Raw genomic sequence first — 17,818 nt, forward strand, 5'->3', positions numbered from 1 at the left:
CTACACATTAAATACAGTAGTAATAATCTCACTGAATCTACACATTAAATACAGTAATAATAATATCACTAAATCTACACATTAAATACAGCAGTAATAATCTCACTGAATCTACACATTATATACAGTAGTAATAATCTCACTGAATCTGCACATTATATACAGTAGTAATAATCTTACTGAGTCTACACATTATATGCAGTAGTAATAATCTCACTGAATCTACACATTAAATACAGTATTATTACTCTTAGTGAATCTACACATGAAATACATGTGTAGATACTCCTGATTTTGTTTGACTGTTTCCATTAAATCTTAATTTTGCTTAAAAATGTCATTGTTTTACAGTTATGTTCTCAACAAAATAATCCAGCTGAAAATAGTGATGTTATAACTTCTACTGTTGGGTTCATTCTTTTCAATTGTTTGAGATGAAACAATGCAACCTTCAGTTTACTTAAAGACAACAAAAGTTTTTTATCTATTTATTCAGTTATACTTTTAACTAAAATAAGGTAAACATAATAATGTTGGCCTTAACTTCATAATAGACCATCTTTACAGTTACACATTACCTGTCTTGATGTTAAAACACACATAATGATTCACCTTTACAGTTACACATTACTTGTCTTGATGTTAAAACACACATAATGATGCACCTTTACAGTTACACATTACTTGTTTTGATGTTAAAACACGCATAATGATTCACCTTTACAGTTACACATTACTTGTTTTGATGTTAAAACACGCATAATGATTCACCTTTACAGTTACACATTACTTGTTTTGATGTTAAAACACATAATGATTCACCTTTACAGATACACATTACCTGTCTTGATGTTAAAACACACATAATGATTCACCTTTACAGTTACACATTACCTGTTTTGATGTTAAAACACACAATGATTCACCTTTACAGTTACACATTACCTGTCTTGATGTTAAAACACACATAATGATTCACCTTTACAGTTACACATTACCTGTCTTGATGTTAAAACACACAATGATTCACCTTTACAGTTACACATTACTTGTCTTGATGTTAAAACACACATAATGATGCACCTTTACAGTTACACATTACTTGTCTTGATGTTAAAACACACATAATGATGCACCTTTACAGTTACACATTACTTGTTTTGATGTTAAAACACGCATAATGATTCACCTTTACAGTTACACATTACTTGTTTTGATGTTAAAACACGCATAATGATTCACCTTTACAGTTACACATTACTTGTTTTGATGTTAAAACACATAATGATTCACCTTTACAGATACACATTACCTGTCTTGATGTTAAAACACACATAATGATTCACCTTTACAGTTACACATTACCTGTTTTGATGTTAAAACACACAATGATTTGCCTTTACAGTTACACATTACCTGTCTTGATGTTAAAACACACATAATGATTCACCTTTACAGTTACACATTACCTGTCTTGATGTTAAAACACACATAATGATTCACCTTTACAGTTACACATTACCTGTCATGATGTTAAAACACACATAAGGATTCACCTTTACAGTTACACATTACCTGTCTTGATGTTAAAACACACATAATGATTCACCTTTACAGTTACACATTACCTGTCTTGATGTTAAAACACACATAATGATTCGCCTTTACAGTTACACATTACCTGTCTTGATGTTAAAACACACATTATGATTCCCCTTTACAGTTTCACATTACCTGTCTTGATGTTAAAACACACATAATGATTCACCTTTACAGTTACACATTACCTGTCTTGATGTTAAAACACACATAATGATTCACCTTTACAGTAACAGATTACCTGTTTTCCCTTTTCCACTGTCACAGTATTTCCCTTGAAACGAACTGTTATTGCAGACAAACAGGCAGTGTTAGGTTCTTCTTGGCATTCTACATTTGTACCAAAAACTTGGAAATCTCGGTAGCCCTTGTTAGTGCGATGTTGAGCAAGGACATAAGTACAGTTTCCTTGAAAAGGATAGTAATGACCATCAAAAGTGTAATAGTTGGGGTCACCATAACCTTTACAAATACCTGGGAAGATAAAGAAGTTATGTAACTACTAAATGAAAAATATCTTAATATTGCTTTGAATTTACACTTAAGTTCCAAGTTCACCATATGGTGACATGAGACACCCATTTAAATTGCATACCAGACCATCACCTATGGATGGTGTACAAGTTCAGTACATGCTATGTCATCATTTCATGGTACCTTTCTATTCAATGTGTTGGAGCAGTTCAAGTGTGAGAGTTCTATGATATTTTGTGTCAAAAGATGGAATTGAAGAATGTTGATGGAACCCTCAGGCAAATCATGGTAGATGAGAATTCAGGTCTTCTTTGATACATTGTTTAGGCAGACAATGACCTGACACTGACCTAAAGACAAAAGGTGAAATACTTTCGAAACGTCATCCTCTACACAACAGGCAGTTGCCATCCATTCTACAAAGTTTCACTGGTATTTATGAAAGTGATAGTGACACCACTTCCATACCAAAAAGGAAGTATGGTACAGCAGCTAGTCGTCATGAGCATGGCAGGCCTAATAGATGAGGCTGTGGCAGCTACAGGATATATTCTTGATTGGACGTTATATGCGGGATAGGAAGAGGAAAATGATAATGATGTAGGTCCAACATTTCAAGTGATACATATTGTATTGTGTGTACCCTCATCCAATGTTACAAGTGCTACACATCATGTTGTGAGTAACCCTCATCCAATGTTACAAGTGCTACACATCATGTTGTGAGTAACCCTCATCCAATGTTACAAGTGCTACACATCATGTTGTGAGTAACCCTCATCCAATGTTACAAGTGCTACATATCATGTTGTGTACAACCTCATCCAATGTTACAAGTGCTACATATCATGTTGTGTACAACCTCATCCAATGTTACAAGTGCTACATATCATGTTGTGTACACTCTCATCCAATGTTACAAGTGCTACATATCATGTTGTGTACACCCTCATCCAATGTTACAAGTGCTACATATCATGTTGTGTACACCCTCATTAAATGTTACAAGTGCAACATATCGTGTTGTGTGTAACCCTCAATTATTTTCTGTAATTTTATTTTTGGAATAACTATGAAGAGCAATTTTCTTTTATAAATTTAGTTTTTTCTAGACACAACACAGTGACTCATAGACTGACTCTGAGTTTCTTTTCAAATACACACTTTAAACTCATAGCTCGATCTCCTGAGCAATTTGAGATGTAATTACAGTTACAAATATTCAAGAATGTCTCTTGTTTTATATTTAGACTTGCTCAGTTTCTAGCCACTGAATTTTAAAATTAAACTTATTATTATCATTGTTTCTCTTTACAATCATGAGTTTTCTAAGATAATTATTTCTATGTTTTATCTTTTTCATTAAAACTATTTATGATAAAAGCTCATTTTATGTAATTCCTATCAAGTGATGGTTTAAAATATTAGATTATCTGATTTTATTTTTCCCTAATTTGTGTTTTCTACCCTGGAATAGTGGGTGTGGCACAGTTTCTAGTTATTGATGGAAACTATATGTGAGGGGTAAGAATTTGAAAATGAAGAAATGAACTCAAAAAGTTAGATCAAGTTAGTCAGTTGGACTTGAAATATAATCTTGTGAAGGTTCTAATACAAAACAGTCATAAGTTTAATTGGTTTATAAAATACATATATTACAGTTGCATGAAAAGCAGGAGAGATTCATATCTGTGTGAAACTATTACAAATGGAATGATTTACATATATGTTGAATGAAAAGTTACAAACAGAATCATCCATACTTATCTTGTGTGAAAACAGTTACAAACAGACTGATCCATACTTATCTTGTGTGAAAACAGTTACAAATAGACTGATCCATACTTATCTTGTATGAAAACAGTTACAAACAGACTGATCCATACTTATCTTGTATGAAAACAGTTACAAACAGACTGATCCATACTTATCTTGTGTGAAAACAGTTACAAACAGAATGATCCATACTTATCTTGTAAGAAAACAGTTACAAACAGAATGATCCATACTTATCTTGTGTGAAAACAGTTACAAACAGAATGATCCATACTTATCTTGTGTGAAAACAGTTACAAACAGAATGATCCATACTTATCTTGTATGAAAACAGTTACAAACAAACTGATCCATACTTATCTTGTGTGAAAACAGTTACAAACAAACTGATCCATACTTATCTTGTATGAAAACAGTTACAAACAGAATGATCCATACTTATCTTGTGTGAAAACAGTTACAAACAGAATGATCCATACTTATCTTGTGTGAAAACAGTTACAAACAGAATGATCCATACTTATCTTGTGTGAAAACAGTTACAAACAGAATGATCCATACTTATCTTGTGTGAAAACAGTTACAAACAGAATGATCCATACTTATCTTGTATGAAAACAGTTACAAACAGACTGATCCATACTTGTGTGAAAACAGTTACAAACAGACTGATCCATACTTATCTTGTATGAAAACAATTACAAACAGACTGATCCATACTTATCTTGTATGAAAACAATTACAAACAGAATGATCCATACTTATCTTGTGTGAAAACAGTTACAAACAGAATGATCCATACTTATCTTGTATGAAAACAGTTACAAACAAACTGATCCATACTTATCTTGTGTAAAAACAGTTACATACAGAATGATCCATACTTATCTTGTGTGAAAACAGTTACAAACAGAATAATCCACACTTATCTTGTGTGAAAACAGTTAGAAACAGAATGATCCATACTTATCTTGTGTGAAAACAGTTACAAACAGACTGATCCATACTTATCTTGTATGAAAACAGTTACAAACAGACTGATCCATACTTATCTTGTATGAAAACAGTTACAAACAGACTGATCCATACTTATCTTGTATGAAAACAGTTACAAACAGACTGATCCATACTTATCTTGTATGAAAACAGTTACAAACAGAATGATCCATACTTATCTTATGTGAAAACAGTTACAAACAGAATGATCCATACTTATCTTGTAAGAAAACAGTTACAAACAGACTGATCCATACTTATCTTGTATGAAAACAGTTACAAACAGACTGATCCATACTTATCTTGTATGAAAACAGTTACAAACAGAATGATCCATACTTATCTTATGTGAAAACAGTTACAAACAGAATGATCCATACTTATCTTGTGTGAAAACAGTTAGAAACAGAATGATCCATACTTATCTTGTGTGAAAACAGTTACAAACAAACTGATCCATACTTATCTTGTATGAAAACAGTTACAAACAGACTGATCCATACTTATCTTGTATGAAAACAGTTACAAACAGAATGATCCATACTTATCTTATGTGAAAACAGTTACAAACAGAATGATCCATACTTATCTTGTGTGAAAACAGTTAGAAACAGAATGATCCATACTTATCTTGTATGAAAACAGTTACAAACAAACTGATCCATACTTATCTTGTGTAAAAACAGTTACAAACAGAATGATCCATACTTATCTTGTGTGAAAACAGTTAGAAACAGAATGATCCACACTTATCTTGTGTGAAAACAGTTACAAACAGACTGATCCATACTTATCTTGTATGAAAACAGTTACAAACAGACTGATCCATACTTATCTTGTATGAAAACAGTTACAAACAGAATGATCCATACTTATCTTGTGTGAAAACAGTTACAAACAAACTGATCCATACTTATCTTGTATGAAAACAGTTACAAACAAACTGATCCATACTTATCTTGTGTAAAAACAGTTACAAACAGAATGATCCATACTTATCTTGTGTGAAAACAGTTACAAACAGAATGATCCATACTTATCTTGTGTGAAAATAGTTACAAACAGACTGATCCATACTTATCTTGTGTAAAAACAGTTACAAACAGAATGATCCATACTTATCTTCTATGAAAACAGTTACAAACAGTATGATCCATACTTATCTTGTGTGAAAACAGTTACAAACAGACTGATCCATACTTATCTTGTGTGAAAACAGTTACAAACAGACTGATCCATACTTATCTTGTGTGAAAACAGTTACAAACAGAATGATCCATACTTATCTTGTGTGAAAACAGTTACAAACAGAATGATCCATACTTATCTTGTGTGAAAACAGTTAGAAACAGAATGATCCATACTTATCTTGTGTGAAAACAGTTACAAACAGACTGATCCATACTTATCTTGTATGAAAACAGTTACAAACAGACTGATCCATACTTATCTTGTATGAAAACAGTTACAAACAGAATGATCCATACTTATCTTGTGTGAAAACAGTTACAAACAAACTGATCCATACTTATCTTGTATGAAAACAGTTACAAACAAACTGATCCATACTTATCTTGTGTAAAAACAGTTACAAACAGAATGATCCATACTTATCTTGTGTGAAAACAGTTACAAACAGAATGATCCATACTTATCTTGTGTGAAAATAGTTACAAACAGACTGATCCATACTTATCTTGTATGAAAACAGTTACAAACAGAATGATCCATACTTATCTTGTATGAAAACAGTTACAAATAGACTGATCCATACTTATCTTGTATGAAAACAGTTACAAACAGAATGATCCATACTTATCTTGTGTGAAAACAGTTACAAACAGAATGATCCATACTTATCTTGTGTAAAAACAGTTACAAACAGAATGATCCATACTTATCTTCTATGAAAACAGTTACAAACAGTATGATCCATACTTATCTTGTGTGAAAACAGTTACAAACAGACTGATCCATACTTATCTTGTGTGAAAACAGTTACAAACAGACTGATCCATACTTATCTTGTGTGAAAACAGTTACAAACAGACTGATCCATACTTATCTTGTGTGAAAACAGTTACAAACAGAATGATCCATACTTATCTTGTGTGAAAACAGTTACAAACAGAATGATCCATACTTATCTTGTGTGAAAACAGTTACAAACAGAATGATCCATACTTATCTTGTGTAAAAACAGTTACAAACAGACTGATCCATACTTATCTTCTATGAAAACAGTTACAAACAGTATGATCCATACTTATCTTGTGTGAAAACAGTTACAAACAGACTGATCCATACTTATCTTGTGTGAAAACAGTTACAAACAGACTGATCCATACTTATCTTGTGTGAAAACAGTTACAAACAGAATGATCCATACTTATCTTGTGTGAAAACAGTTACAAACAGAATGATCCATACTTATCTTGTGTGAAAACAGTTACAAACAGAATGATCCATACTTATCTTGTGTGAAAACAGTTACAAACAGACTGATCCATACTTATCTTGTGTGAAAACAGTTACAAACAGACTGATCCATACTTATCTTGTGTGAAAACAGTTACAAACAGACTGATCCATACTTATCTTGTGTGAAAACAGTTACAAACAGACTGATCCATACTTATCTTGTGTGAAAACAGTTACAAACAGACTGATCCATACTTATCTTATGTGAAAACAGTTACATACAGAATGATCCATACTTATCTTGTGTGAAAACAGTTACAAACAGAATGATCCATACTTATCTTGTGTGAAAACAGTTACAAATAGAATGATCCATACTTATCTTGTGTGAAAACAGTTACAAATAGAATGATCCATACTTATCTTGTATGAAAACAGTTACAAATAGAATGATCCATACTTATCTTGTATGAAAACAGTTACAAACAGACTGATCCATACTTATCTTGTATGAAAACAGTTACAAACAAACTGATCCATACTTATCTTGTATGAAAACAGTTACAAACAAACTGATCCATACTTATCTTGTATGAAAACAGTTACAAACAGACTGATCCATACTTATCTTGTATGAAAACAGTTACAAACAGACTGATCCATACTTATCTTCTAAGAAAACAGTTACAAACAGACTGATCCATACTTATCTTGTATGAAAACAGTTACAAACAGAATGATCCATACTTATCTTGTGTGAAAACAGTTACAAACAGAATGATCCATACTTATCTTGTGTGAAAACAGTTAGAAACAGAATGATCCATACTTATCTTGTGTTAAAACAGTTACAAACAGAATGATCCATACTTATCTTGTGTGAAAACAGTTACAAACAGACTGATCCATACTTATCTTGTGTAAAAACAGTTAGAAACAGAATGATCCATACTTATCTTATGTGAAAACAGTTAGAAACAGAATGATCCATACTTATCTTGTGTTAAAACAGTTACAAACAGAATGATCCATACTTATCTTATGTGAAAACAGTTAGAAACAGAATGATCCATACTTATCTTGTGTGAAAACAGTTAGAAACAGAATGATCCATACTTATCTTGTGTGAAAACAGTTAGAAACAGAATGATCCATACTTATCTTATGTGAAAACAGTTACAAACAGAATGATCCATACTTATCTTGTATGAAAACAGTTACAAACAGACTGATCCATACTTATCTTGTGTGTAAACAGTTACAAACAGAATGATCCATACTTATCTTGTGTGAAAACAGTTAGAAACAGAATGATCCATACTTATCTTGTGTGAAAACAGTTGGAAACAGAATGATCCATATTTGCATGGAACTTGTTATCAACAAAATGATCCAATTAAGGTAAAAAGTCTTACCAAAGAAAGAGATTAATACTTGTGTGAAAACGACTATGAAAGGAAAGATTTGTACTTATTTTGTGAAGAAACTGTTTACAGTCTAAACTTAGTGCACAGCTGATGCTGAATCACATTAAATTTTATTTCATTAATATAAAAAATGTTTTAAACTTTTAAACACACTCAGTCAGAGATTATTATTTAACCATCTCATTAAATGAAAAATGATCTAATTACTTCCCAACACATATTACAGTTATTTATTTTATAAAGCTATTTAACACTATATTAATATTTCCAGTTCATTGTTTTCAAATTTATTTATTACATTCATTGTAGATCAGTTTTATGAATACTTGATTCTACTTTTCTCTCTATTTTCTATTAAATTTATTTGACATTTTAGTTTGTTAAATCTAGATAACTCATTCATATATTGTATTTAAATTGAATTAACAGCTAAAACTTATTTTTTATTAATTAATTGGTAAAAAAGGTTTAATGTGAACCTCTTATATATTGTTTTAAAAACTTAAAGAGCTTATGTAAACATTACTCTGTCATACAGTTTTGTTATTTCCAGACACTAGAATGTACTTACAGTCATGGCACATTTCAGGTTTAACACAGAACCTTCCATGACGCAGCAATCCAGGTGGACAGAAACAGCCAGATACACACACAGCAGGACATACTAAGTCTTCCCTCTGGAAGTTATCACAATTCTTCTCACAAGGAGATCCACAATCTTGCCATACTAAACCAGGTGGGCATTTTGGAGCTATGTGGGATAAGAAATGAACCAATGATTTTAAAAGTAAACAGCCTTAATTTTGTACTTTACCCACTGTTCTAATACACATAAAAAACAACTTATCTTCTAAATACTTTCATAGTTCATTAACAATAAAACTTTACTTGCTAAATATATAACAACTACACACTTTAACTCTACGTGTATAAAAACCATGTGCACATGTAGTCACCTTTACTCAAACTGTTCTAACCTTTAATTTAATTCAACAAAAAACTTGAATGTTACATCTTGTATATTATATGTGCCAACTGGATTCCTTTCCAGGTAGTAGTTTAAAGTTAGGGATAGCTAAGTGATATAGATAACCAACTGGATTACTTCTCAGGTAGTGGTTTAAAGTTAGGGATGGCTAAGTGATATAGATAACCAACTGGATTCCTTCTCAGGTAGTGGTTTAAAGTTAGGGATGGCTAAGTGATATAGATAACCAACTGGATTCCTTCTCAGGTAGTGGTTTAAAGTTAGGGATGGCTAAGTGATATAGATAACCAACTGGATTACTTCTCAGGTAGTGGTTTAAAGTTAGGGATGACTAAGTGATATAGATAACCAACTGGATTCCTTCTCAGGTAGTGGTTTAAAGTTAGGGATGGCTAAGTGATATAGATAACCAACTGGATTACTTCTCAGGTAGTGGTTTAAAGTTAGGGATGGCTAAGTGATATAAATAACCAACTGGATTCCTTCTCAGGTAGTGGTTTAAAGTTAGGGATGGCTAAGTGATATAGATAACCAACTGGATTCCTTCTCAGGTAGTGGTTTAAAGTTAGGGATGGCTAAGTGATATAGATAACCAACTGGATTCCTTCTCAGGTAGTGGTTTAAAGTTAGGGATGGCTAAGTGATATAGATAACCAACTGGATTACTTCTCAGGTAGTGGTTTAAAGTTAGGGATGGCTAAGTGATATAGATAACCAACTGGATTCCTTCTCAGGTAGTGGTTTAAAGTTAGGGATGGCTAAGTGATATAGATAACCAACTGGATTCCTTCTCAGGTAGTGGCTTAAAGTTAGGGATGGCTAAGTAATATAGATTACCAACTGGATTCCTTTTCAGGTAGTGGTTTAAAGTTATGGATGGCTAAGTGATATAGATAACCAACTGGATTCCTTCTCAGGTAGTGGTTTAAAATTAGGTATGGCTAAGTGATATAGATTACCAACTGGAATACTTTTCAGGTAGTGGTTTAAAGTTAGGAATGGCCAAGTAATATAGATAACCAACTGGAATACTTTTCAGGTAGTGGTTTAAAGTTAGGAATGGCCAAGTAATATAGATAACCAACTGGAATAATTTTCAGGTAGTGATTTAAAGTTATAAATGACAGGGTGATGTAGGATACCACCTAGATTAGTTCTAAGATAAAAACTATTGAGTGATATATACAGCAAATGGGATTCCTTACCAATTAGTGGTTATGAAACAGACATGGTAGAGTTATGATATGATAGAGGTATTAAACAGTTTTCCTTTAATAGTTCTATGACAGAGTTATTAAACAGTTTTCCCTTATTAGTTCTATGATAGTTGTTAAACAGTATTACTTCATTACTTCTATTGAAGAATAACATAAAGTCCATCACTATGATAAGTTCCACACTGTAAAGGAATGATGTGCATTACTGACTGATTAGTGCATTATAACTTTTGAGCTCAATAAATAATTGTTACACATATAATATACGAAAATAGTAATTTATCAAAGGTAAAATTTAAATGAGTAATAACTGTATTGCTAATAAACTCACCACAGCCATGAGCTATTCTCCACTCTCCAATTGGAGCTTTAGTAGCTGATCGACAACTCTGTACAAAGTTTTCAATGGCTGAACACTTGCATTCCTCAGGATCATTATCAGGTCGCTGAAGACAATCACAAACAGTAGATAAACAGAGAGAAATATAGGTATCTATCACCATGTCACTTGCACAAACCTCAAATGGTGGTTTTCTGGAATTCAAAATTTTGTGATTAAAGATTCATATTAACTGTTAAACCAAAAAAATACCACGGAAAGTGAATGTTTAAAAAACATGTCTTCAGTACAATGGTAGAAAATAGAAATGGTCTGCACAGACACAAGTTGAAAAAATTCAGGATTTTTTCAGAAATGAATCAGTAAATTTCTAGGAAAAACCACATGAATAATTATAAAGAAAAACTACTTTACTTATAGAATCTCTTAAGTGCATTAGTCCTTACATAGTATAACATGCAAATACAAGTATTTTATGTAAATGAAATGTTTTAATATGGCTTTATTTGAGTTGTTCTGTTCAATAAACTGTTTCACTGTCTTTTATTTAAATATTTTTTGAGCAAGAGTAACATTCTGTATATATGGTGCAATTCCAAATGTGGTTAAGTTAGTAACTTTTCCTCACCGCACCTTTGCAATACCACTATCATCATAGAAAATACTTGTTGTATGTTGTAATATGACATAATGTATACAAGTACTGTATGTTACAATTTTGAAGGTCCATATTTTATATGATTTTCAAACATCAGTGTCAGCTAAATAATTGGAACAATACTGATTATTTATTTGCATGAATGAAAGAAGGAAAAGACAATTAGGAGAAAAATGGCTCGGAAAAGGGGTGCACTTTTCTGGAAAATGTAGCTGAACCTGCAATTTTCAAACAATCATACAATTTTGAATGTTTACGCCTAAAAATATATACAACATTCTTTACAATATTTTCCTTTGTTGTATTTTACTTTTCAAATTCTAAAGTTTAAGTTTCACAGAAGCTGTAAAGATATCATGAAACTTAGCCACCCTAATATATGCATCATATATGAATGTGTAAATGTATAGTTCCACAAATTAACATCAATTACACTGGAAATATTTAACTGCTAGATATGGTTTATTGAAACACTGACTATTCAGATTTTAGAATGATTTTTTTCACTGCTTCTAAATCAGTTAAACTGCTGATAACAAAGTAAAGTACAAAGAGTAGATTATTTAAAAAGACTCCAGAAAACTGAAAAAGGTTTTTTCTCTGTTTACCAGACTAACAAAAGTTGTTATTAAAGACAACTTGTTTAGGAAGTAAAGGTTACTGTCCATCAGCTAACTATAAGGTTTCTCTACTATTGAAAAACAAACAAATAGAATACTATGTACATTGATTAATAACTTCTCAAGAGTGCAAGTCATTCATAAGAGGGATGTTAAAGGAATATTCACATACCTGACATGTTCACATATCTCTAAGGCATGCTTCATAGTTTCTGCAGGACAAACAGGTGGAAGACATTTCTGAGTGGTACTCAGTGACCAACTATCACCAAAGTGTTCAGTTGATAAAACTTGTTCCTCTTCAGGGGTTTCTTTATCATCTCTCTTATTATTATTGTAATTTCCACAAAGACCAGAGACTTTATAAACAAGACAGTAAGATGCCTAAATATATAACAAATACAACTTAAATAAGTGAAAAATGTAAACATCTAAAATTAGAATAAATACAAGAAATACTTTCAGCTGGTCACTTGGTGAAAAAGTTCATAATATGCACAAGACAAATAAAATTTAAATCATTGTTAAAAAGAATATTAGGCCAATAACTTGTAGAAGACATAACTGTTGGAACCAGTGACTTTGATAACTTGTAGAAGACATTACTGTTGGAACCAGTGACTTATGGTTTATACATTACCTTGTGTTAAATAGCACCTAACTATATAGCTGGTCTCTTATTGTTCAGTAGCTTAAATGTGTCACACATTACACAAGTATATCAAAAGTTACTTTGTTGTTCATTAATTGTCTTGTGTTACACAGTACAAAAGTATATCAAAAGTTACTTTGTTGTTTATTAAATGTGTAGTGTTACAAAGTACACAAGTATATTAAATGGCATTTTGTTGTTCATGTGTGTTTTCTAATAGCAAAGCCATATTACACTATCTGCTGTATCCACATAGTGGAATTGAACCCCTATTTCAGCATTGTAAATTCACAGACTTACTGCTGTTCACAAGGAAACTTTGTTGTTCATTGACTATTTTGTACCACTGTTGTTCATATATTATGCTAAACATACTCAAGTATATGAATGTATTTAATGTTGAAAATTGAATAAAACAAGATACAATATAAATTATGAGTTAGCTTACATGGAAAGTGTAAGTTAGGTTTGTAATCAGGTATTTTTGTATTCATGAACATATTCTATTACTGAGTAGATTCTTTTGGATTATTCAGTAAAATGAAAAGTTTAGCTCAATTAATGAGGATTAAACTTTCGATTTCTTAAAGAACACATTCACCAGTTTCTACTACTTAAGGTTAAGTAAGTAACCTAACATCAGAAGTAATGCTAATTTTCTCTGATATACCTAAGGCACTGTCCAGTTTCTACTACTTAAGGTTAAGTAAGTAACCTAACTTCAGAAGTAATGCTAATTTTCTCTGATATACCTAAGGCACTGTCCAGTTTCTACTACTTAAGGTTAAGTAAGTAACCTAACTTCAGAAGTAATGCTAATTTTCTCTGATATACCTAAGGCACTGTCCAGTTTCTACTACTTAAGGTTAAGTAAGTAACCTAACTTCAGAAGTAATGCTAATTTTCTCTGATATACCTAAGGCACTGTCCAGTTTCTACTACTTAAGGTTAAGTAAGTAACCTAACTTCAGAAGTAATGCTAATTTTCTCTGATATACCTAAGGCACTGTCCAGTTTCTACTACTTAAGGTTAAGTAAGTAACCTAACTTCAGAAGTAATGCTAATTTTCTCTGATATACCTAAGGCACTGTCCAGTTTCTACTACTTAAGGTTAAGTAAGTAACCTAACTTCAGAAGTAATGCTAATTTTCTCTGATATACCTAAGGCACTGTCCAGTTTCTACTACTTAAGGTTAAGTAAGTAACCTAACTTCAGAAGTAATGCTAATTTTCTCTGATATACCTAAGGCACTGTCCAGTTTCTACTACTTAAGGTTAAGTAAGTAACCTAACTTCAGAAGTAATGCTAATTTTCTCTGATATACCTAAGGCACTGTCCAGTTTCTACTACTTAAGGTTAAGTAAGTAACCTAACTTCAGAAGTAATGCTAATTTTCTCTGATATACCTAAGGCACTGTCCAGTTTCTACTACTTAAGGTTAAGTAAGTAACCTAACTTCAGAAGTAATGCTAATTTTCTCTGATATACCTAAGGCACTGTCCAGTTTCTACTACTTAAGGTTAAGTAAGTAACCTAACTTCAGAAGTAATGCTAATTTTCTCTGATATACCTAAGGCACTGTCCAGTTTCTACTACTTAAGGTTAAGTAAGTAACCTAACTTCAGAAGTAATGCTAATTTTCTCTGATATACCTAAGGCACTGTCCAGTTTCTACTACTTAAGGTTAAGTAAGTAACCTAACTTCAGAAGTAATGCTAATTTTCTCTGATATACCGAAGGCACTGTCTTATATTACCAGTACTTTATTAAAACAACAACTGTGGTACAACTAACAAACTTCTTAACTAAATAATCATATCAACATATACTCTAACTTAAGTCTTGAATCACACAAGTCAAGAAAAATACAGATATTAAGCCTATATTCATGTAAAAACAAAGTAATGAAAAAAAACGAAGTGTATGCTTTCCATGATAGTATATCCTAATCTCAAATGAATATTTATTGAGTTATATTCAACAGTATAATTGCAGCTTTCCAATATTAAATGTTTACGTACACATACTTGAAAAATAAGAGTTTACTAGAACTGAATTGTTTAAAGTGTTTATTATAATTACATAGTTCAAAACTGACCTTGATTTTAATATTTTGTTGGGAATCAATTATAACATCGAATCCATAACGTATGGATTTCAAAATAAGCTCTTGACCCACACGCTGAATCCTGATGTCTTTTAGCTTTTCTGATATTATCCAAAAATTGTCAGGATGAAACACTGTGTTATCTATCTTGAAATCATTAATTGTTGGTCCCAAGCTAAACTCCAAACCTTCAATAATGACTTTAACCACTTTATCACAGTACTGAGGTTTGGAGTCAGTGCACTTCTTGAAAACTAACAAAACCAAAAAAAAATTATCTTTAAAAATAGCAACTTCTTAAATGTAACAAAAATGAAAATAGCTGGCTTTAAAATAAGAAGAGCATAGCAATTCATAAATATTTATAGTCTGTACATAAACTTTGAACATGTGGTAAAAATAAATGTTCACGACAGCTTTAATAAATGTAAGTTTAAATTATAGAAATCATTGTAAAAGGCATAATAGCTTTCATAAATATATCTTTAAATTATAGAACTCATTGTAAAAGGTATAACAGCTTTAATAAATGTAAGTTTAAATTATATAACTCATTGTGAAAGGTATAGCAGCTTTCATAAATATATCTTTAAATTATAGAACTCATTGTAAAAGGCGTAACAGCTTTCATAAATATATCTTTAAATTAGAGAACTCATTGTAAAAGGTATAACAGCTTTAATAAATGTAAGTTTAAATTATAGAACTCACTGTAAAAGGTACTTCTTTATATATATTTGAATAATAAAATAAATCAAAACTCTATACAGTTATCATTAAAAAAAATAGTAGAATTTTCTGAATAAGTAGTGAATGAAAATATTAACACAGAAGCACTTCACTACTGACAACATGCACAATACAATATTTGAATAACAAATTATCATAACAAAGGTTCACGTTATATTATATATAATTAAAACATATTTTAAAACATTTCCTACCAGATACTGAATACCAATGATGTGCCTTCTCTCTCATTAACGTATGCTCGCAAACTGCATATTTGTAGTCCAGTTTGTCAAATGTTGAAATATATTCATTCTGGACAGTGCACACAGCAACTCCTAAAAATAAACAGTGATATTAAATGTGGAAGGTTTTTTTTTTTACAAAAAGTTTTTAACATTTCTTATTTTCTAATATGTAGGTGAACTTTCTACTCAAAATCTTCTAAACTAGTTAACATTTCATCATTACTTCCTAATGTTTAATATAATATTAAAGTAATTGTTTTACAAAGATTTATGGTTTACTATGAAAACTGATAAGACATCCTTTATTGACTCTGTTAATTTTAAATCCTACTGAGAAAGTAAACTTTTTAAACAAAATCCATACAATAATGATACCATTTCACTTCATCTTAATCTATTACAAATATATAGTGTCATATAATACCATGTCATTAAAAGTAAAATAAATTCTTACCATAAGGTACATCAGTGACACAAGGCTTAGCAGTTGGTGGCACTGTAGGAGGAAGTGTAGTGGTAATGACTGGTACTTCTGCTGTAATAGGACATAAAAACAGAAATATCTTGACACAAGACAGTGCTGTGACAAAACATACACAGTACATTACACAGTTACATACATCATCCAAACAGGAACATATAACACTATACATTATAAGGTTACAAAGTACATCCCAACAGGAATATATAACAATCTACATTACACAGTTACAAAGCACATCAAATAGAAACATAGAACACTATATATTACACAGTTACAAAGCACATCAAGCAGACACATATAACACTTTACGTTACACAGATACAAAGTACATCAAACAGACACATAAAACACCATACATTACAGAGTTACAAAGCACATCAAACAGACACATAAAACACTATACATTACACAGTTACAAAGCACATCAAACAGACACATAAAACAATATATATTATAGAGTTACAAAGCACATCAAACAGACACATAAAACACTATACATTACACCGTTACAAAGTACATTTAACAGGAATACCGAAACTATACATTACATAGTTACAAAGTACATCCCAACAGAAACATATAACACTATACATTACACAATTACAAAGCACATTAAACAGACACATATAACACTATACATTAGAGTTACAAAGCACATCAAACAGACACATAAAACACTATACATTACACAGTTACAAAGCACATCAAATAGAAACATAGAACAAGAACACTATACACTACACAGTTACAAAGCACATCAAACAGAAACATAGAACACTATACATTACACAGTTACAAAGCACATCAAACAGAAACATAGAACACTATACATTACACAGTTACAAAGTACATCCCAAAAGAAACATATAACACTATACACTACACAGTTACAAAGCACATCAAACAGAAACATAGAACAAGAACACTATACACTACACAGTTACAAAGCACATCAAACAGAAACATAGAACAAGAACACTATACACTACACAGTTACAAAGCACATCAAACAGAAACATAGAACACTATACATTACACAGATACAAAGTACATCAAACAGACACATAAAACACTATACAT

The 17,818-nt window shown here is 31.2% G+C and overlaps 1 protein-coding gene across 1 annotated transcript in view; it reads right to left on the reverse strand.

The window, feature by feature from the left end:
- Positions 1–17,818, reverse strand: part of LOC143234667 (hemocytin-like) — a 96,809-nt gene that overhangs the window by 35,012 nt on the left and 43,979 nt on the right. Inside the window, exons 24-30 of the mRNA XM_076472203.1 lie at positions 16,709–16,789; positions 16,222–16,344; positions 15,269–15,531; positions 12,689–12,900; positions 11,230–11,432; positions 9,265–9,444; positions 1,841–2,073 (exon numbers count right to left, since the gene is read on the reverse strand). Coding sequence (XP_076328318.1) covers positions 1,841–2,073; positions 9,265–9,444; positions 11,230–11,432; positions 12,689–12,900; positions 15,269–15,531; positions 16,222–16,344; positions 16,709–16,789 — 1,295 coding nt within the window. The remainder of the gene's footprint in view (positions 1–1,840; positions 2,074–9,264; positions 9,445–11,229; positions 11,433–12,688; positions 12,901–15,268; positions 15,532–16,221; positions 16,345–16,708; positions 16,790–17,818) is intronic.

Source organism: Tachypleus tridentatus, chromosome 12, assembly GCF_004210375.1.
Source record: "Tachypleus tridentatus isolate NWPU-2018 chromosome 12, ASM421037v1, whole genome shotgun sequence".
In the NCBI taxonomy this organism is placed as follows: Eukaryota; Metazoa; Arthropoda; class Merostomata; order Xiphosura; family Limulidae; genus Tachypleus; species Tachypleus tridentatus.